This window comes from Melozone crissalis, unplaced genomic scaffold (assembly GCF_028551555.1).
Source record: "Melozone crissalis strain CALT ecotype California unplaced genomic scaffold, PUWL_Pcris_2 ptg000042l_1, whole genome shotgun sequence".
Classification (NCBI taxonomy): Eukaryota; Metazoa; Chordata; class Aves; order Passeriformes; family Passerellidae; genus Melozone; species Melozone crissalis.
In genome coordinates this window covers 24,621,205-24,644,442 of record NW_026535820.1, presented here as the reverse complement: position 1 = coordinate 24,644,442, position 23,238 = coordinate 24,621,205, and the positions used below count along the sequence as shown (strand labels likewise).

Here is a 23,238-nt window from a genome sequence, read left to right as displayed (position 1 = left end):
CATTGACTTCACTTTGTTCTACTAGAAGTAAAATTGCCAAAAAAACCAAAAATCCAGAAAGATGACTTTGTCAATAGACTAGCAGAATGGACCATCATTGTCTACCCATCTCTGCTTACTAAAATAAGAGATGAATGGAAATTGTTGAATGTGATACTGTGACTTAGATAGTGTGGAACAGCATCTAATTTTGACAGGACACTGAAATTAGTCTGCATGAAAAAATCTCATGCAGCCTGAAAACAGATGGGAGGAAATATAGTTACATGAAATGATCAATGTCAAAATACCAGTCTAGAAGGAAAGGTGCCTACTAAAGTTCTGAAAACCATGGATGACATTATTTCATCCCTTTAGCACCCAAGAAAAAATTGCTTTGTAAGGTGTGAGCTGCCTTCTTAAATGGTAGACCAGAGAACTCATCATTTTGATTTTTGGCTCTTAATTTGGAAACAGTCTGGACATGGTCCAGTTACTTCCCTGACAGCTGCACATATTTGCATCCTTCCATCCGTCTGCTGAGAGCTCAGACTTGCTTGGACTCTTCCAGATCTTCATGTTGTTTTTACTTACCCATGCTTTATCTTGACCCAGTAATTCTTGGAACTTCTATGTATAGAATGCTATTCTGTCTTGTCCTGGGCTGTTTGGCACTCTGCTGTTCATGTTTTAGGCTTTTTTTTTTTTTAACAAATTCCAAATTCTCCAGCCCTTTCCGTAATGTTTTATAAGAAATATTTACGTCTTTCATTTTCTATTCATTGCTTCCTTAGTCTCATTAAAGAAGCATAAAAACTTGTTCTACTAGGTTTTTGTCTTGATGATATTTGCTTTTGATGTCTTGCATCACAGATTACCTTGCTGCACACAGCATTTTCCTCTTTTGATTAAAAATGAACTTTACTTACCTTTTTTATCTCTTTCAAATACATCTACTAGTTAACAGACCTACTCCCCTGTATATTTCTAAAACCTGGCCACTTGCCCTCCTTCTCCATCTGTGCTAACATAACCAAGTCAGGTCTGCTTTCTAGAACCCATGGGGTGGATTGAGGTGACCTAAACCAATGTGTGATTCATGTAGCTTCTTTAGCAAAGAGCATAGGGAATCAAGACCTACACTTGAGGTGATCCTCACCTCAATCCCTGTCCTCATTCAAAAGACCATCTCTATCCATGTGGATGACAACAGGGGGATCAGGAGTAGTCAGCATGGATTAATTAATGCTAATTCACACTGGACCAACCTGATTGCCTTCTGTAATGAAACTGCTTGGAGGGATGGGGGCAGTAGATATTTTCTGCTTTGACTTCAGCAAGATTTTCAGCACTGTATCCCTCAACACCTTCACAGGCAAATTCAGGAGGTGTGGGTTGAATGAATGCACAGTGAGGATGACTGAGAACTGGCTGAACCAGAGGGCTGCAGTCAGTGGCACAGGGTGTACCTGGAGGCCTGTCACTAGCGGTGTCTCCCAAGGTTCAAAACTATGCCCAGAATTTAACTTGTTGATCAATGGTTTGGATGGAAGGGCAGTTGTCTCCTCAGTAACTTCAGTGATGACACAAAGCCGGGAGGACTGGCCAATATCCTAGAAGGCTGGACAGCCCTTCTGGGGGACCTTGACAGGTGGGAGAGATGAACAGAGAGGAACTGTCTGCAATTCAACACAGACAAGTGCAGGGTCCTGCCCCTGGAGAAGAATAACCCCATTGACCAGGACAGACAGACAGGGGGTGACCTGCTGGAAGGCAGCTCTTTGGAGAAGGACCCGGGGGTCCTGGTGACAGCAAAATGTCCAAGGGCCAGTGTGCTCTTGTGGCCAAGAAAGCCAGTGGGATCCTGGGGTGCATTAGGAACAGCATTGCCAGCTGGTCAAGGAAGGTGATCCCGCCCCTTTACCTAGCCCAGGTGAGGCACATCTGGAGTGCTGGGTCCAGTTCTGGACTCCTCTGTACAAGAGAGAGCTCCATGGAGCTCCTGGAACAGGTCGAAGAGAAGGCAACAAAGATGCCTAAGGGACTGGAGCTTCTTTCTTACAAGGACAGGCTGAGGGAACTGGGCCCGTTCAGCCTCAAGCAGAGACGACTGAAAGGGGTCCTCACCAATGTCTAGAAGATTTTGAAGAGAGATGCCAAGAAGATGGAGCCAGACTCTTCACCAAGCAATAGAACAAGACAGAACAGGCAGAGACGGATGCACAGAAAGGTCCATCTGAACACAAGGAAGAATGTTTTTATTGTGCAGGTGACCACACACTGGAATGGGCTACCCACAGGAGTTGTGGAATCTCCCTCACTGAAAATATTCAAGAGCTGTCTGGACACAATCCTATGACATGTGCTCTGAGATGATCCTGCTTGACCAGGGAGGTTGGACCAGACAACCCAGTGTTCTCTCCTAACCTGAGCCATTCTGTGATTAGACTGTTATACCTTAATCTAAATTTATTTTCTCATTGATTTCAGTTTTACATCAGGCTCTAGAGTGATAAAAACCAAGTAAAATGCTTCATCATGTCCCTTCCCATCTCACACTTAATCTTTGGCCTACTTTTTCTTTTCTTTAACTTTTTCAATCTCTATTTTTCCCAAACTAAAACCAATATAGGCTAGAATTTTTATATTTTCCTTGAATCTTAAGATAGATCTAAATTAAATAAATGTGTCAGTATAAGCAGGAACTATTCCTCAATGTGAGGTCCCTCCATTGCTTCCTAGACATAGACACCCACTTGTGTATATGCTTCATCAGTGCTATCATTCTAATTCCTGCACGTTTGCTCCATAAAACCTTGTTTAACATGGTTCATGTTTCAAACAACTATTTTTCCATTGCTTTGGGACTGATACTTTCTCAGAAGTATGCTTGATTCAGCATAGAGATAAAAAAAAACAGAAAAGCAATAAGGCTTTAAGATTCTCAGCATGGTAGTGGGCATGAATTTGTAAAGAAAGAAACAAACATGAATAGTGCAATTTGAATCTTACAATGAGAAAGGAAGTAACAGTCTCACTTGGCTTATTTCCTGTTTAGATGAAGCAACAATAGAGTGCTTTTGTTCACAGCTTTTCACTGTCAAAAAGATATTCAAAAAAAAGGAGGGGATGAATGAAAGAGCAGTATGGATGAACACAAGACTACAGTGTAGACTCAAAAGGAAAACCTTTTAAAAGTATTGCTTGGTTAAGCAACAGCTAAGTGCTAAAGGGGGCAAGATGGTGGGAAGGATAACATTCTGCATATACAATAAGAATATGAACATCCAGGAGCAAGTGGAATTATTTAAGCAGTTTTTAATATGTAGACTATGTAGAATTACAGCCCTGCCAGTTTAAAAAGAAACATAAAAACATGCCAAGCACTTTTCCAAATGCCTGCTCTGCCCATATAATGTATATAGATTGTGTAAGAAAGACAAGTTAAGTATTTTGCTAATTTATGACATTATGTTTATACCATGATTATGGAAACTTAAGAAATGACCATCTGCTTTTCCCAGCTGTGTCTGGAAACTTTTCATTGTTACAGGATAACAAGGTAAAATTCACGTAATACAGCACCTGCCTACCTTGTAAGGAAAATGAATTGCCTGATTGCCTAGTCAGCAGGGTAACAATTTGGTACCTCAGGATGAAGTGCTTAAGCAGCTTATCATCCTTACACATGAACAATCCAACTACCAGATTTTCCATATTTTGGAAGCATTTCAAAATGAAAAACAACTTTCTGGGTTCAATTCTTCTCACACACACTCCACAGCAACAGAATTGCATGTCTTGTTAAACCCTAAGGTAATTTCTCATGATTTACAGAAACAGGAAAACTAAATGAAACAGTATGACTCTGGCAATGTTTTGTGGAAATCATGCAGAAAATCTTACATCACCTAGAAAATTACATTAAATTTCTTTCTTTCTACTCAGAGAGGGCCTAAGAATTTTCTGTGTTGTAGGTAAAACATTTACTATGTAAGAGTGTCCTTTGTTATTCTTAGCACATACCTTTTGACCCACACACAATGTCACAATAAACCCCTTTGCTGCTATAGGAACATTAGAGTACTATATGAATGGAAGCCACTATTTCTTCACTCACAAAATGAGGAATATGTTCATATATGTTGCAAATCAATCTTCAGTATTCCTCTTTCACTAACCTACAGAATAAAATATCAGGTAAATATTCAATTTTGAAATGACCAGACATTTGTATTGCAACATTAATACTCTCAAATGGTCTCCAAGTGTGAATAAAACTGATCTGAAGATTTTGGACTAAATCTTCAGTTACTCTATGAACAGTATAATTTAATAATCAAAACATATTAAAAAAATTTTAGCCTTCTTCTTGAATGTTTAGAATTAGCTTCTTCTCCCAGGGGAGGACTCTGAAAAAGACAGCTTGAGACCAAGTCAGCAAGGCATATTTTGTGTTTCCTGGTACATGAGTAATGGCACATGAACTTCTGTATGCAAAAGAGCTATATCTCTCTTGGCATTCATATTTATCTGGAAGAAAAAATAAGGCTTATTCTTTGCTATGTTTATGACTTGTAGTGTGCTACTACCATACTATGTGCCTTACACCTACATAAATAACAATATTACTTTTGCAACAGCACAGGGCTGTAACATCACCAAATATTTTTACACTGACAGAACTGTTAATGGTAGTATTTTTTTTCAAGAACATCTGGAAGAAATAATATTAAATATATTCTTCAACTTTATGAACCTATTTACTGATTTTGGTGATAGGTGTCTGTTGCCAATGAGCTTCTTCATTGGCTAAGTTTACACTTGCCTGGAAAGGTTAAAAGGGTTCCCATTTATACATTGAGCTCAAATGAATTATAGTTAGGTGTTCATAACATTTATTTATATATCAAGTAAACAACTCCCATGCCTATTTTTAACTGGCTAATTCTCCTTCTTATAACCTTGAAATTATGAAAGATAAAGCATTATGACATCCTCAAACTTCTGCTCTTGGTATGGGCTGGTACTCATACCATGACCATGGTTTGAACAGTTGGGACAGAATTAGAGTTCTCCTAGAGCACACACTCCACTGCCTTTTCTAAGAGCTACTTGTCTCTAATTTACATGACAGTGAGTATCTCTTCCAGTGCAAAAGTGACAGAGAAGATGCTGATAGCATAAGGTAGCTAATAGTTATTCTAAAAGAACTGAGCAACATAGTGTATTAACATCTTTCCTCTCCCAGCAGCTCCACCATTAGCACTTTGCTCAGTTATCTCTTCCAAGGAAATGCATAGTGTTGAGATAATAAGATAACACTAAAGAGATTTCCAGCACTTATGATCAGTGCATTTATGTAAAAGCCAGCTTATTGCAGGCAAAGGAACCATTCCCTGATTTTTTTTTCAGAATCCTTAAATATATTTGTCCCAGGTTATCCCTTTAAGTGGTTGAAGTTAGCACTGAAACATTGACATATGTACACAGGTGATGTTTTATTACTTGATTATTGGGAGCGGGGGGAAGGAGGAGCCAGGAAATTAAGAAATGCAGTATAATATTTAAAAACAAATGTGAAGCAAAGAAGAAATTCAGCAGTAGAGTTATGGCAAGGCAATAACAGTCCTGGCAGCGCTTTTAGATGGTGACACGTGGAAAATACTTAATACATGAAATGAATGCCCAATGAGTCTGCAGACAGACACTTATGGCTAACAGAAGATGTATAAGTGAAAAAGGCAACATGAAAAAGGTAGTGTGACAGCAGGCTACAAGAAGTAAAACTATAAAGCATATGCAGTCTGATATTTTGAAAGCAATTGGAAAACATCCTTTATCTTTACGTGTCTGAAAGAAGATGTAGCCTTGTACTAACATAGATATTAAACTGATCTGCACTTAAAAGTTTCAAAAAACTTGTCATCTATAAATACTGGGAAGTAAAGGCAGGAAAGAGCTCTCAATTATATGTTCATAATGTTTTAAAAGGTTGCATGAGTTCTCATTTTCAGAAAAGAAATATTCTATCTTCATCGAAAACAGCACTAGTGACCACTGTTCTCAAACTATTTTCAGATGTTGATTAACACTGTAGTTCTCTGAATTCTGTCACTGCTTCTTAGTGTGCTATTACTTCTGGCCTTACAAGACCACTGTCTCAGAGCAGGGGTCGTGTTTGCTTGCATTTTAGATAGGAAAATAATTCATGAATGGACTTCTTTCATCTTAGAACAATGCAAATACTCACAGTCCCAGATATCCATGGTTTTACAGCGCTGTATTTCTAATGCCATTAACACAGAACTGTGAGACACGAGGACGGACATAAAACTGGATGCTGGATGACAGCCAATAACAAGAACTAAGGAACCAAGTACATTCTCTGAAGACAAAAAGGAGAAGGAATGTCAGCTGAAGCAGCATCAGCTTGACTGACATCAGAGCTTCAAATCTCATTCTTTCCTGAAGATAAGGCATTTTCTGATAACCAGCCAAGCATACAGGAGCCTCTCGTCTACATATAATTGCAAAATTAGCTTTTACCATTGCTTTTCTATTTTGTCAGAGACTCATAAAATTTAGTTTTAAATAATGCCCAAAAGACATCCAGAGCAGTGCACTGCAGGTAGAGTCTGTCATTCTGCTGAAATACACGAACGGTATTACAGGATTACATAAATAGCATGGCTGTGCCATTGAACGAAAAATTGCCATGAGGGCTGCCTAATTTACTGATGTTGTCATCACCTTCACTAACCTTCCTCTTCTGTAATGGTACATGTTAAGGATCAATGTTCTGTATTATAGAAAGAGATCAAAAAGCTACATGTTCTGGTTCAGTATCCAACCATAAGTCTCTCAACTCTATTATCACTTTTAATAATGAAATTACATATAAATTGTCTTTTAGTGCTTGGGCTTGTGAAATTGTCATCACTTTAAATCCCTGGCATAAAAACTTCTCTAGTATCCGTTCAGCTATGAGAGAAGAGGACTTCCAGTAAAAAGGGAGAGAAGAAATTACAGTGTAGCTGTTCAGGCTGATAAAATCAACCAGGAAAAGGCAGCAGATTTTAGGTTATTCTTTTGGATAATTCTTCCTGTATGCCTTAATCTCACCATTGTCCCCAGAGACACTTTAGCCCTGCATGCTAAGGAGGGAACATTTGGATTGTCAGTCATCTCTCAGTTATTCAGGGTAATCCACACAAATTATAGCACGGAAATAGCACACAAAGCCCACACTGACTACCCAGTGAAGAAAAGTGCATGATACTGGGACTGGGCAGAACAAGTTGAGATAGTAAAGTCATATATGAGCAGTTCAACCGAAGCATCACTTCCCCAAGACCTATTCAATGCATAAAGCAAGTAAGCAGGACTTAATTATTTTGTCTGTTCATTCATTCCGCTTGCAGCATTTGTGGTAGGAAAATACTTGACAAGAATGGTTTGTCCCATTTTACTTGAAAGGTCAACTGTTATCAATTTTCATAGCACAGAAAAGCAAAGAGTTCCTGAGATGGATAAATATCAGAAATACAGCAGATTTTCTTTTTCCCTTCCGTAAATGGTCTTCTGGGAGTATATAAAACAACAGTGCTTCAAAGATTATGATAAAAGTAAAGATAACACAAATAGAAAGTGAGAAAAAAAAATTACAAAGTGGAAGTTTCTTTCTGAGTTATTATGCTGTCTGTTTTCCACACAGAGGCCACAAAGACAGATGAAAAATAGCTGCTCTGAGTTTGGTGGGTTTGAATAGGGTTTTTTTCCAAAACTTCTTGGGAGGGAAAATGAACAAAAATCTGCAGAGCTATGGGTGCTCTCAGCCAGGAGCTTACTTGCAGAACAGGCATGAACATTTACCTTGCACAGAATGCTTACAGAATAAAAAAAGCAAACCAGACTGAAGCTGAGCAGAGAGCCTTAGTGCCTCTGGATGCCTCTAGAAGCAGCAGGAGGGTTAGATCCCTCCAGGGAATTGCACCTGACTAATCTCCTTCTTCACTATGTGCAAGTGAGTCAGCCCAGTCCTTTTTACCTATATTTAGCCTTTGCAATATCACCCCATGTCCTCTCCATTTCCCTAAATGCCAGTAATATTCCCACAGTTCAGTCCAGTTTGACTGAGGGGGCAGGACCTCCACAGTACTCACTGCCTTAAAATATTTTAGCAAAGACACTTATTATCCAACTCAGTCAAAATTCATCAGCCACATCTGAAATCGTCAGGATATGATTCTATGAAAAGAGCCCTACTGCTGACTGCATCTGTATGGCCTGAGACAAAGTCGCACCACAGATAAATATAGTATGTGAGTAATTCTGTCACCTTATTGAAATATTCACCAGCACCTTTGAAAAACAAAGCAGTAATCTAAAACCCAAATATCCTCTTCTATCCAGCCGCTTTCCTCCAAAATGAGGAGACTGGAAAAAAACCTACCCACTCTCTATGCTAATAATAACATAAACTTGTTATATGGGTGCTTTAAAAACCCATCCTTCCTGTAAGTTCTCTTAAAACTTGTAGAACCTGCAAATTCTCTTATATGACATAATTTTTTAGGAAAAGCTTAACTTCATTTCTTTTTTCACATGCATCTCATTCTGTACTACTCCAGGAAATAATAATGCAAATATTAGCTTTTATGCACTTTTGTCCAAATTGAGTCCAAAAGGTTTATTTACCTTAAAACAGTCAGAAGAGGCAGGTAAAATTATGTTGGAAGGCAATGACTGTGAGATCTAGGAAATGATGGGCTCTTAGTTCACTCATTTAACCTTCTCTTGCATTTACAATCTATAAAATGCAGGTTAGGACTTATGCTTCTCTCACATTATAAATAAAAACAACACTCAGGGCATCTTATGAGTTCAAAGCATTATTTTTGAGAATTACCAATGAGCCTCTCAAAGTTACATACTAATTTATTGGGTTTGTGCTCGGTCAAAAGTCTCCAGGTTTTATTTTTCATCCTTCATATGTTAGCAAGATCTCAAGGGAAGGGCTCAATTCTGCAAAAAGCTTGAAATGGCCCTTTACTTATACCTAAATTTAGAGCCATTGGAAAAGGAGAGTTGGTTTGGATCCTAAAGAAAACAGCTATCAACAGCTGATTGAAGCCAGCTATCAATCAGCATCTCACATGGAGTTCAAAGACCTTTTTCGCTTCTTCAGGTTTGTTTGTGACTTCTTTTTTTTGTTTGGGATTTTCTAAACTTTCTAATAAGAAAAATGTAATTATTACTGGCAGAGATTTTGTGTCATTGTAATGCCTTTGATGAGACTGATACTCTTGCAGCAGAAAACAGAGTAAAACAAATAATAATAAGAAAACCCCAACCCATCAGACCAAAAAACCTCCAAACCCTGGATGTCTGATGTTATGTAACAAAACCAAAAAAGGACCAACAAAATGTTCAAGTTCCACTTTTACTATACCCCTTTTTGCCAATGTGTACCCATGGAAACTTCAATTACAAGACTGTATGCAACTTTTCAAATATTCAATATAATACCATATTCAACAAAATTTTTCCTAATTTTAGGTGTTTATGTTTCACTTAAAACTGCTCTATACTATTTTTTTTTCCAAATAGATTCCATTACCATAATTTACAAGGAAAATATAGAGTAAGGTATTTTACAGAAACATATTACCAAGCAGTAGTAAACATTTTCCAGAAAACAGAAGCCAGCTATGCTTCTAGCTCAATAAGCATCACAGTTAACTGCCTCACCTCCCACATGGCATGTCTGGAGGAGAACAGTGCCTATCCAAACAGTTTAATGTGTTAAACAGTTAAATGCTTCAGCCCTTCAAGCGAACATAACATGTGTTGTGCTGACCCACAGAAAAGAACTTTATATGGTTCAGTCTGATTATGTGTTAAGCACCTCCCAAGAAGCGCTCAAAATTACATCCAAGATGATTAAATTTATATCATAGAGAGGAAGGACCTAAATTTTAAAAGAAGAGAATAAAAAAAGGCACCAAACTTCTGTCACCTCTGACTCCTATTAGAGTGAAATTAATGGAACTCCTCCAGAGGTTTCTCTGGAGTGACATGAGAAACAGGCACTGCTGCCTTAATAAAAAAAATACATATGCATTAAGGAAAACAAAAAAAAGGATATCAGGAAGGAAGGCTGCAGAAGAGATGCTCAGGTATAGATGTGAAGTCTTGTTAAACAAACATGAAAACACTGAAAAATTAAGGGAAGGACTTGTTTTACTGAGATGAATAGGAATCCTACTACATTATTTACAAGGAATAGGATTTTACTCAGCATGATCATGTAATTAAAGTGTCAGCAGGCAGACACCCAAGAGGACAGAGCTAGTGCTGAACATGGAATTAACACTGGTATTTCACAACTCTTGAATGATTTGCCATGTAACCCTAACATCCCCCAAATGCTGCCTTCCAACCAGAATTGCCTAGGGCTTTGTAAAATTGAATAGTGGCAAGGAGACAGTATTCCCCATTACAGCTCCATTTGCTTGAGTGTTTCTGAAGCCTTTTTATCTCACAGCCCTTAAAAGCTGGAGGAAGGTCCCTCCTTCCTGGATGTGCACTAAGATTGGCACCCTGCAAAGCATCCTGAACGCAAGGCAGCGCAGGGCTGGCCTCCCCAGAAGCAGAGCACTCTGCAGAGTCTGGTTCCTGCTTCCACTTCATTTGATGAGAAAAGTGAGTTATGAGAGCTTTTTGCTGGCTGCAGCTTCCTTACCAAGGGGGAAAAAAAAAAAAAAAAAAAAAAAGAGAGGAAAAAAAAATCCATTCTTCCTATCCAAATCTCGTTTTCCTCCTACCATCCTACCTGTCTGCAAAGGATTTGAATCAAGAGCAACAATGTTTTTAATAGAAGAGGGGGAGGAAGGTGACTGCTGCTCACTTCAGCCACACTTGTAGTGGTGCTACACATAATATGTTAAGACACAGAAAGAAATTCACTTCTTCACCTTTTTGCTCCCCTGTGTGGGAATGTGGCTTCGGTCATGACTGCACCTCAGGAGCCACACAGTGAAAAGCCTCTACAGTGAAAAGGTTAGGAACCGGGCACATCTTATCTTACAAGATGCTCGGCAAGGACTGTGTTTCCAGGAAAATGGGCTTCTTTTTGTAAGTGAAAATTTTTATCTGCTTTTCCTACAAAATGGATTGCTGGTACAAATTCCTGAGCCAACAATTCATACTGCTGATACAAAAGCAGACTGGGCACAGAATGTTTCAGGGGGAAAAAAAAAAAAGGTTGTGTTTTGGAAGATATCTGCTTGTGAATGCTAGGACTCTTGCAAAGGACGGGAAAGAGCAGACTGTGAAGCTAAAAATAACCACATGCATGCAAATATCATGTACTACAGCACTACCACAGCATTTTTGGCCATAACATAGCAATCGACTGAATATGAGAATTACTACAGATCAAAACTAGTCGTCACTCAAGTATTTCAAGATGCTTCCTTTCCAGGAGAGAAATTCAAATTTGCAAGCCACACTTCTTTTTTTATCTATAGGAAAGGATGCCAAATAGGCCATTTCCAGAGCCACAAGAGAAACTCCAAACTGAGGACAAATTTGCCTAAAAGATAAACCCACACAGGCAACCAGCAGCTGTGTGGCATCAGAATGGATACTGCTACTTAATGTAAAACTTTACCAAAACTTTCAAGACCACTGTAACGTCACCACAAGATGCCATTTATGATTCTAGTTCACCTTTCTTAAGGGTTCAATAATGCAAAGTACCAGTCCCAATTCAGAAAAGCACCTAAACACAAAGATAGCTGCAATCATGAAAGCAGTTCCCTATTTAACTTGATTATTCCGTTGGCATGATTAAATTCTAAGTGCTTAACTGCATTAACACAAACATCAAGGTTTTGTCTCAGTAGGATGAATTAAGTAAGCTGAAATTCATTGCACTGGTATATTTGAAGCAGTGGATTTCAGATTACTTCATCTCTTTTTCTGTAAGCGTGCTGTTGTGCCAAAAGCTGTCACTCCCTTGTTTTCTATGCATTTGCTGTATTTTAATGAGAAAGTCTATTTATTGATTCTGATATTACCGAGAAAATGGGTTTTCCTTTCAATAAGATGATTACACATAAATGTTACAGAGAAACACAAGAGGGGGTTTTGTTTTGTGGGCTTTTTTTTCCCCTGCATAATTGCTGAAGGCAGCGCATTACCCACTAGCACAAGGCAGTAAATGAGCTAAGTCCCGGATTCACAGCTGTGCTCAGCGTGCTCCGTGTGCAGCGACGGGCGCTCAGAAAGAACCATTTGGGATGCCTTGATGTAAAAGGGCTGGCTCTCTCCTGGACCTGTGCCCACCACAGGCGAGGTGAAGCCACAAGGCTGTGCTGTGCACAGAGGACAGCGAGGCCCCCAAGGTGACAATCTGCCAGCCAGGCAATGTCAAAGAAAAGCAGTAAAGCAGACATGCCCTCCTTTTCACTCATCACACCCACAGACGCCTGATTCTTTCTCTCTTGCTTTCAGTAGTGCTGAGTTTTAGGGAGCAAATAACATAACATACAGAACTTCTTTTCTGGGACTACCTGTTAACTCTTAAAAAACAATACTCATTGTTATGTTCCTCTGTTTTAAAACCTAGTATAAGGAATAAATATTTTCTTCCTATCAGTGGTGGTGAAACAGTTTCATTACTGTACTCTGTTAAACAAGCAGTGCTAATATACAGAGGTCTTAAAGAAAATTGCAACAGGAACCTTGAATTCTTACGAGAATGCAATGTGTTGCTGTTCTGAGCTAACAGAATTACAATTTTTAGGTTGCATCATATAAACACATCAACAAGCAAGCATCTGCACCCTCCAAAGTTTATTTAAATCCCCTACCTTTCCTACATAGAGTGGGTCTGTACCCATGTATTCTTCCAGCACAAAGAATTGATTCCACACCCAGCTGCGTTTGGTTCTCGTCCTCCCTGATTGAAAATAGGGCTTTGACCTGGACCTTGTGATCTCTGCTTGATTCATCCCAGAAAGACACAGGAAAAGAGAGAGTATCTGAAGAAAATGGCAAAACTCCACTTTTCCCAACTTCATCTTTTTTTTTTTTTTTTTTTCTCCTCGGTGAAAGAAAAAGCCTTGAACAAAGCAGGCACAATTCCAGTTGTCTCAGTAGCTCTAGCCTCCGGCAGGGTGTCAGCTGGGAGTCCAGAGATAATAATCTGCAGAGTGGCCTATTGGAAGATGTCACCACTGCTGAACAGCCTTCACCAAGGAAATGGTGTAATGGGTACCTATGCAGGAAAAAGACAAGAACTGTAGTCAGAATTTTAATTTTTTTTTTAGAGAATGCAAAATTCTTTTCAGTTTTCACATCATGCACGGAAACTGTTTATTCATGACTTTTCTCCTCATCAACAACGAGTTTGCATAAATCTCTCCAAGTTTATAGCAAACTTCTTGGATGGCATTGCTACTGCTGATACGACTGTATTTATAGCCATAAAGTTTTCTCCTAAATGTTCTCATAATACACCAAGGGTTTTTTTTCCAGTATAAATGCTAAAATTGTTCCTCTTTAAAACAATCAAAGTAAGTGTAGTTATTATTTAGAGTCATTTGGTTTGATATTTTCTGTTCTGTCTGCTATGGTCTCCTTTACTTAATATTACTATGATATAATTACAAACCAACTAGAGGCATCAAGTTGTAATAATGGCAGGGATATATCATAGATTAACTCTCTCCCATATAACTCAAAAGTAAAATGAAGGTGCATAAGATGAATTGGAACAATTTGATTGATTCTTAGTCACAGTACACCAGATGCTATGATTTGTTCTGATCTGAATCTGACCTGGTAAAAAGCCCTGAGTCTCCCCACTCAATTTCACTACATTCCTAAAGCAAATGTCAGGCACTGTAAGAAACATGTTAGACTACTTTATATATTTATACAGAAATATGCCCAGAAAGATCAGAAGATAATGTCATTTTGTATTTTCTCTGAAACCTTGATTTAATTATAAGTGTTTTTCCAGAATTAACAAATTTATATCAGTTTTTATTTAAAAATTTCACCATTTCATAACTAATAGGACTTGCTAATAAAAAAAACCATTTTTTTTTTAGAAAGAGAAACTTCAACACTTAAACAAGACTGTTTTCTGCTTTTTAGAACTGTGAGCCTCCTCTACCCATGTAAAAATGTATACTTAGCATAATGTTTTTAAAAGTATAAATTCTGTCAGTCAGAACCAAACATAGCTTTGCCTTTTAGAAGAATCACCAGATAAGCAAAGCTGTCTTCTAAACAGACATCCTCCTTGTCCAAGTGAGCAATAAGGGAGACAAGAAGCATTTATGAAGTGCCAAACATGAAGTGGAAATAAGGATGAAATTAAAATAGATAACGGCATTAATTTGGAGTGAACTGCTGCTACTTAAGGAAGCCACAGAAGAAAGAAGATTTCATCCTTTATACTTTTAATTAATCTAAAAAGGCTAGACATTAAATCACATACACATTAAACACTCTGGACTGATTATCATAGTCCTACCCATTACTACTAAAACTGAGTGAAATGCGATATCCACTATCTGTTTTCAGTATGTCAGGCCCTTTCAGCTGCAGAACGCCTGTGCATTGTGCTGCCAAAGGTACCTAGAGGGCAGAAACATGAAACAAATAAAAAGCTCTTCTGATTACAGACTGTATTTAAAGCCTTTTTATTGTAATCCCTTCTGTGGTACTGCCCTGCACCAGAAAGGCTTTGCTTAGAGGCTGGTGGGATAAACCACAAACCCACTGAGCGTGTTTGCTAAGCAGACGCAATTTGAAAGCTTCCAAATAGGAAAATCCAGTGTCTCCCTACAGGCAAAATGAAAAGAATAAGCAAGCCTTACCTAAAGACCCTAATTTTGAAAACATGATGCTACAGTTATAAGATGTCACTTCAACATGGACAAAAATTCTTGTCACAGCAGGATTAACAAGCAGGTGTCATCCTCGTTAGAAGAGCCTAGTTTGAAATGATTAATCCCAACTAGTCATAACTCAGTTTTGATGTGGCCCTTTGGGTAAATCATGACCATATGACAGTAATTACTGAGAGGGCTGCCAATGAGTGTTAAGGAAGTAGCTGCGCTTTCCCTGTGATATGTTCGCTTCCTACTGCTCTGCTCAGCTACGTTAAGTGTTGTTTGTAGTAGAGGCTGTTTATGCATCCTTGATTTCCCCTCTCTGTGTCTAAGTTACATCATGTTAAAGACATCTGATATTGATAAACTGTCAGTTTATTTCAAAGAGGCAGCAGATTGTTATTTAACAGAGATAAAAATACAAAATGGATTTTCTTAAGAAATGTCAGTAAAACATTTACAATATGTTAGAGTCTTTTCACTAAGCAGTTTGAAATGTCTTGTTCTTGCTCAGAACAGACATTTCAAACCTAGAATTGCTCTAACCTTTATCTCGAACAGTGTTCTCTTATATCCTTTCTTTTACACCTGCAGGAAAGTATGAAAGCCACCATATGGAGTGCCATGGTCCCCAGCCACACACCACAGCACAGAACTGAAAAACGCACCCAAAATACCAACTGAAAAACAGTCCATATGCTAGACAGCACAATCTGATGAAAAGCAGAATACTCACACCTCCTGGAAAAAAAACGTTGTTGTGGTTTACTCATTCTCAAATACTTTCACCACACAGACTCCAAAATTCCAATTATTTTTATTCAGCTGTGTGGCAGCACTTTCTACTCTGAAACATTCTTCCCTCCCTTTTTTCTCTTCCTCAGGATAAGTCTTCCTATTCCTCTTAAAGCCCTTTTTTTAAAGGTTTTTATTTATAGTTCTTCCAGCACATTGCCTTTTATATGTGATACCTCCAAGAGCATAAGCCTCTTTATATTTAAAAATAATTCCTGTTTTGGGAAGAATTATTTATTAAATTGCATTTCATTACCCTTCTTACTGAGATGCATGGATGGATGGATAGATAGATACATAGATAGATAGATAATTTTATACAGATTTTTTGTCCAAGCATAACTAGCACTTCAACATCACCTGTTCTATGATGTCCATAAGTATCAAGTCCACAAGGCCACGTAAGCAACGTCACAGCATTCATAAAATCGAAAACTAAGAGGTACTGTTGGTGTTTTTTTCTTCATTAAGTCACAGCTTGAGATTTCAGGGTTGCACTTGCAGCAGTGGATAAAACTAACACTGACAGTGACAGAGCGTATTCAGTGCTCTGATTCCAGTGTCTTCACTGTCATCTGTGTTTACTGACTTGAGTGTGATGGCAAAACTGACCTGCAACCACTCAGTACTTTTTGTTTAAAGATGCTCTTTTAGGAAACGCTATCTCTTTCTGCACAAACAAGATTCAGAATATAAAAAGAACCTGAGAAATATTTACACTTCGATATAATAACTACCCTAGAATAAAAGTGTACCTTTACATCTTGTTTCTGATCTCCCAAATGCTACTGCCCTCCCCAAATAGGGGTAAACCAAATCATATCTCCTCATTCACACTTGCCAACCTAAAAAGTGACTTAGGCCTTTAAAAATAAAATTGTCTGCTAGTGTATTTAAAGCATTAAGCTCTAGCTTTCATATCTAAGCTTGTTTTCCCTATTTGCTTTATATGTAGTCCTGGAAATAACAAATATGAAAAATACAAAGTAATAGAACTGGTGTGTAATTTGGAGAGTATGTTATGTGATCTGGACAGTGCAGGTAGCATGTCTCAACTAAGCAGTAATATGCTGTCCAAGTGAACAGCTGTAAGAATCAAAAAAACCCACAAAACCCAAAAAACTAAACAAAAAAAAATTTGTTTATGTTCTTAAATAGCTGGCTGATATATAAAATCTCAGACTGAAGAATACACATTTGAAAAAACATAATAACCTTTTCATTCAATATACATCATAAGCCTTACATTTTCTCCCATCTGCTGTAAAAAAAATAAACTATATTTAAGCCACAGTGTATTGGTATACACTGCTAAACTGAAAAATGTTACTACTCTACTTTCCCAAAACAATCTGCTAATGTCAAAAAGACACTATTATGCACTGTCTCCAAGGGGCAATCTTGATTTGTTGAAAACAATCAGATCATGAATAAGATCCTCAACTTAAAGGAATAGTCCCCCTCACTGCAAGCAATTAAGGGTAATTTACACCCACTGAAAATCTCTCTGAATATTTTGCTTCACTCCATAATTTCTAAAACAGCTCATCAAGTCTAGTGTTCCTTGTTTGCGTGTCACGATGAGCACCAGCAGATAAGGACAAGTTTTCAGTCTCAGAGATATCATGGAAGCCCTCCTTCCCCACATCTGAGATTTCTCCAGCCCTGTAGGGCAATTTGCTGAACGCACTTGAGATCATCTTTGCACCACCTAACCTTTGCAGCCAAAATGCAAATTCCTGCAGACTTCTGCTCACACATTGCTACCAGTGTCACAGTGCCAGCTTAATCTATGAACCATATAATTTTCCTGTCAACCTCTTCAACCCAACTAAGGATTTTGTCCTTCAGCATATTTTGTCCTCAAGTGTTTCTAATGTGTAAAATGCTTCAGGAAGAAGTGGAAATCCAAACCCTTTTCCATTACTAAACTCCACCAGTCTGGATTGCATTACTCTAGTTTGAAATCTCACTGTCAGCCATGCATTGGAGTTGTACCTGAAGAATTTACCACTCCTATTTTATTGCCTTCTCTTCCCTTGTCCTCCCCCCTGCCCCATTATTCTCCTTTCATCAAATTTCTTAAATTTTTGATACCATTGCAAAATTTACTGAGGTCCAAAATATGGACCTCACTGACTGAGCAGCCACCACCTGCAAGTAAATCTTGCATTAGCTTGGTCAACAATGCATAGTTATTCCATGGGGCTTTTTGTTTTTTCTCTACTTTAGTCATTCAGTAAAATCAGAGCCAGGGTGTTGAAATAATTCCAAGGGTGACTGTTGCCACTGGATCTTGAACCATGATCCCTTAAACAATGTAGAACCAGCAGGTGAGCCCCCTGATAGCTGGACTGCCCTCACTGAAATATTTATGCTTTGACATTCAATTTTACAATGCCCATTGGACAGGGTGTTACATTTAGTGGCAGAGAAAATTCCCCTTTGTTACAAGTCTGCAGCTCTCCCATGTCACACATCTTAAATATTACAGGGGACTCCTCCACAGGCACATGAACAGGAATGTGATCCTTGAGACAAAAAGGTTTTGAGAAGATAACACGTCTAATTACGGTGTAAATTGCAGTGTCTGGTTATCACTTTTTTCAGAGAAAGAAAAAAAGGAAAGGAGGGTGCCTTGGAGCAAGAGAGGTGGGGACCCTGTGATGAAATGAAGCTCTGCAAGTCAAGGCAGTACGATGAAACCTATTAACTCCCTGTGCCAGATGACATTACAACTACAGACCACAACCTCCTGCCGCTAACTGGCCTAAATATTCACATGGGAGATCTGTAAACGTAGTGCACATCCTGCAGTCTGCATCTGGTTATCTAGCAAAAAACTATCACTGCTCCAAACATATGGCACTGTTACACTAAACTGGCTCCAATACCCCCTGACTCAGGTGAAAGGACCTGATGAGACGATAGAAAAACACGAGGTATACTGCAATAAATTATATGGCTTTAAAAATTTTCATAAAGAAAACCAGGCAACAGCTTTTGGTCTTTTACACTGCTCTGCAGTTGATCATAAGATTGCACGTGTCTAGAGTGCTAAATTGTTTGGGTTCTTGGTAAGTTTGTTTTCTTCCCCATGCAAAATTAGCAGAAGAAAGATCTTTATTTCTAATATCATTTTCTCCATGTGAAAGGGTTTTATTGGTTTTTCACCTTGCCATGGTGCATTTGAAAGATCTAAGCTGCTGGAAAGGATTATGTTAATTTGATCAGTTATTGAAAAAAAACATCAGCAGTATTTTTGGATCTGGGACCAATCAAGGCAAATATTTAAATTTCCACGAGCTCAATTTTTGCAGCCTCATTTCAGCTGAAGAACGTCACATAATGCCTAGGGATGACTTTCTTGCAGAACTGCTGAATTCCCAGAGGAGGCACTCCTGCATTACTGCTTAGAGTTAAGCCTGGTTTGACAGGAAGAACTGAAGTAACCATCTATTTTATGCACCCTGCCTCAGATAGAATTTAATGATTTTTATAGCCACAAGAAAACAATACCCAGTAGCAGCATGAAAGCGTACATGAAAAAAAATGTGTGTGATAAACTAAAGGAAAAGGAATGGCTCAAGAAAGGCCTTCATTGAAGAACCGCTGAACACATCAGATACCGAAGTCAATAGACTGAAAACACTCACAAAAACTTACTAGATATCACTAGGACTGACTCCCAAGCAGTATCTTCATCTGTAAACCAGCTGAAGTTTAAAATGTTTTCTATTTTCATCACACATGGGAGTCAATTTGTGAGTTGAATCCCTTTGAGAAAAGGCTTAGCCAGGTTTATAACAAAGTAGGAATTTAAGTTGGAGTAGAACAATATAAGGTCTTGCATTAGTAATGATTTTCTTCAGTCAAGTCTCTCGCTGCTGAAGAAACACAGAAAAACGTGGGAATGTGTACGTACACACAGTCATACGTGAAAAGGATAGGCGAAAATCTATGTGGATATTGTATCCATTCTTCTCATCAGAAAATTCTGCTGCTGTACAAATGCTTTACAATTACACTTTTACATGAAAACTTAAAAATATTTCCCTACTAAATCAGTAGCAAATAATCAATAGTGCCTTGCTATTAAATCAATGAAAGTAGACTAAGGAGAGTTGTGAGGCTGTCATCTGACTTTTAACCCTATTCTAATGACCCACATCAGCCTTTAATTACAGTAAAGTCTCCCATTATAAGGGTGAAATGTTCCTTGATTAAAATTGTAATCTTTAATGGCTTTTTGCAAGAAAATAGGCTATATTACTGATGTTTGTATTTTCACTCACATTAACTGACACACATTTCTAACATGCAGTGGTAGCTCAGAATATTACCTTTGATATATTCCTAATATTCCTGGTAGTTTTAAACCTTTATTGAGTACTCAAACCCTAGATATTGCACATACTTAATATTAAAAGCTGTCAGAGCTAGGCCCTCCCTTACTGTGGATTTTCCTGCAATTGTTTTTTTGAATTTTACTTATAAATAAATAATAAATATAATAAAGTAAATGTGTGTCTAGATGTCTAGATTAGATCCCCTGGTAGTTGCAGACTGAAAAGCTATAAAATTGTGCAAAAGGACTTAAAAATAATAGTACATTTAGTCCCTGGATAGTTGTTCTGGGTTTGTTAAGTGGTTTTTGTGTTCTTTTTTTTCCTCCAAAGGTGGTAACACACCCGTTGCACATAACTAGCTCTAATGAGGCACAATCATACCATTTCCAAATATCCTCACTTCACTTTTGCATTGTTAAAACTGATATTTAATATTACTGAGAAAAAAATCAGCATCACTTTATAGCTGATCTTTATCTGTTGACCTGTTGTACCTTCAGAAGCTACAGGGTAAGCAAACTTAATTTAGTTATGCAACTTCCATGCTGTTGCCCATCTGAACAGCTCTGCACCTGGGGTTGTGTAGACCCACCTTTCTCAGAAACAAAGTACATAGCTTTCTCCAGTAACAATTCCCGGCAAACTCAAATAATGCAACACAGAAACAATTAGTAGATATTATAAAGATAGAGAAGTAAAGTCACGCATCAAAGCCAAGGAGAGACTGCTTCAGAAACAGGCATGCTCAAGAGTTTGGCTCTTTTATGTATTTATTTATTTGTCCTGGAAAAGCAATTTATTTTCTGCAAAGCTGCACAAATACCTATGTTTTAGCTGAAAAATTGCAAGTCAGTATGTCTTGTTGGAGAGACTATGAAGTATACTCTGCCCTTTCAAGTCTCTGGTTTGGCTTGAGCAAGTTATCTATCAGAACATAAGATTTTATCCTTGCAAGGGGGGAAGATTAAAGTATCAGCATTTCAGTTCCCAGATTCAGAGCACATCACAATTATCCATCTCCTATCCTTTCCCACATCCTGGGGAAGGCATCGTTTGTAGAATCTTGGCTCACCTGAACTACTTCACCTTTTGAAAGCGGTATAAAAGCTAAACCATATCTCAAAAAGGGGTATTTTTGCCTCCATTAGCAACTATAAGTCTGAGGGTCCAGATGACAAACCTCTCGCTACTGGTGTACACAGCCTATTGTAGGAAAGCAGGACATGCCCGTGTGTGGATATGTGGATGGATTGGGGGACAGGGCGGAGGGGGAAGGGTCAGCATCAGCCAAGCACTGCAGAGCTAGCCTTACCAGCTGAATACTAATCAAAGAAACAGCTCCCATAATTTCTACATTTGCAAACTCTAGAACATCTTTGACATAGAAGGACAAAAGCTCTGGGAAACAACTCAGGAAATTTCATTGTCTCTGTAATATTTTGCACTGTAGCATCACCGCCAGACTTCGAGCCCAAGCAAGACAGCCGCTTTGGCTTGGCAGAAAGGACTGAGACAGTCAGGACTTTGGGCTGCCTATATTTTGCAGAAGTCTGTGGTACTCCCTTCCCCCACCCCTCGTCCCCGCTTGTCTGTGAGACTTCTCCAAAGAGTCAAGAGTGATGCTATTGTTCTCTTATTTCTCAGAAGGTGCACACGCGCCTATAGTCCCAGTGCTCTCACTTTCCACGGTTTCCCCGCCACACCTGGCGCTGGGCGCTCCCGCGGCCGGTCCCGGCCGCCCCCAGCCCGGGGAACGCCAAACTTGCGGCCGCGGCCGCGCCGCCCCCGCCGGCTCCGCAGAGCGGCGGCTCCGCTCCGGGCACAGCCGCTCCGGGCGAGCGGGCGCGGAGGAGCAGCGCGCAGCCCTTTCCTGCCACTGCTCCCACCGCCCTCTGCCTACACGGGAGGGGAACGGGAAGGGGAAGGAAGGCAAGGAAAGGCACAGGTGCAGCCGGCACTTACCTGCTCCCCCTCTCCCTCGGCTGCCCAGCGTGGTGAGTGTTTTAATTCCAAGGGCCGGCGGTGCCTCCGCGGCGAAGCGCAGGCGGGATGCTCCCAAGCAGGGGGGGCCGGGCTGCGGGCGGCGGGGCGCCCACCGGGCATGGGGGCTGCGCGCCCGCCCGCGCACTCGCCCGCGCCCGCGGAGACGGGGATGGGAGCGCGGCCGCTGCTCCGCTCCTCCTCCTCCACGGCACGGCGCGGCACTGCACAGGCAGCCGCCGGGCACACGATGGGAGAAGTGGGTGCCGGTGCCAAGCCCAGCTCCGACTGGGTGCGGATCGTGGCTGCGGGAGGAGGAGGAAGAGGAGGGAGGGAAGGAGCGGGGTGGGAGGGAGAAAGCAGAGGAGGTGGGGATGCTGCTCTGGGGATGCAGGGGATATCACGGCTCGGTGGCTGGAGCCGGCTGCCAGCTCCGTCCGAGGGCGCGCGGAGGCGGCACAGGGACTCTTTGTAGCTCCCGGAGACCCAGCGGTGGCTATTGAAGCGGGATCCAGGGAGCAAGCAGCCTGCCCGGCCCCACTACCCCCGCACCCCCCGCCTCTTCTCCTCCTCCTCCTTGACAGGATATACAGATGGAGTCCTTTGGATAAAAATCAGGAGCCGGGCTAGGGGGTGGGGCGGGAACCAATCTCTCTCCCTATTTGCATTTGAAACACAGAGTTGAAGGAGAGACTTCAAGATTTTTTTTTAATTTTTTTTTTTTTTACTTCTCCCCCCACCTCACAACCCACCACGCAATTTGTCCTACAAGCTTCGACTGAGCTTTCGAGGCGTGAAGACAAAGTCGCAAAACTAAACCGAACTTGCGGAGTCCCTGCCTCAAAGCTTTGCCCTTTCAGCCTGCACCTTGTGAAGCCCACGCTCGCTGCCCGTTCCTGCCCGGCGTGGGGCAGCCGCGGGGCTGGGCAGGGGTCCCCGTCCCTCTCCTGGTCCCCGGGCAGGGCACGGAGCCGCCACCGCTCTGCTCGGGGCACTTAAAACCTCGCAGCCCTGCTGCCCTGTGTCTCCCTAGAGCTGCTGTCACGCCTCCCTGCCCGCTCTTTATACCGCGGGGTGGTGGTGAGCAGGGAGAGGAGGATTTTAAAAAAGTAAAAAATACGATGAATAACTGAACCGGGTGTTTTCCCAGAATAAAGGGTGGAGAGAGCGGAGTGTGCGCGCCGGCAGCAGGAGAAGGCTCGGTGTCACGCTGGGGCTGG

At 40.2% G+C, this 23,238-nt stretch overlaps 1 protein-coding gene across 1 annotated transcript in view; it reads right to left on the bottom strand.

Annotated features, from left to right (window-relative positions):
- Window positions 1-22,107, bottom strand: part of CDH7 (cadherin 7) — an 82,758-nt gene extending 60,651 nt beyond the window's left edge. Inside the window, exons 1-2 of the mRNA XM_054284834.1 lie at window positions 22,001-22,107; window positions 12,861-13,267 (exon numbers count right to left, since the gene is read on the bottom strand). Of these exons, the coding sequence (XP_054140809.1) occupies window positions 12,861-13,070 (210 nt within the window). The 5' untranslated portion in view covers window positions 13,071-13,267; window positions 22,001-22,107. The remainder of the gene's footprint in view (window positions 1-12,860; window positions 13,268-22,000) is intronic.
- Window positions 22,108-23,238: the final 1,131 nt, after the last annotated feature.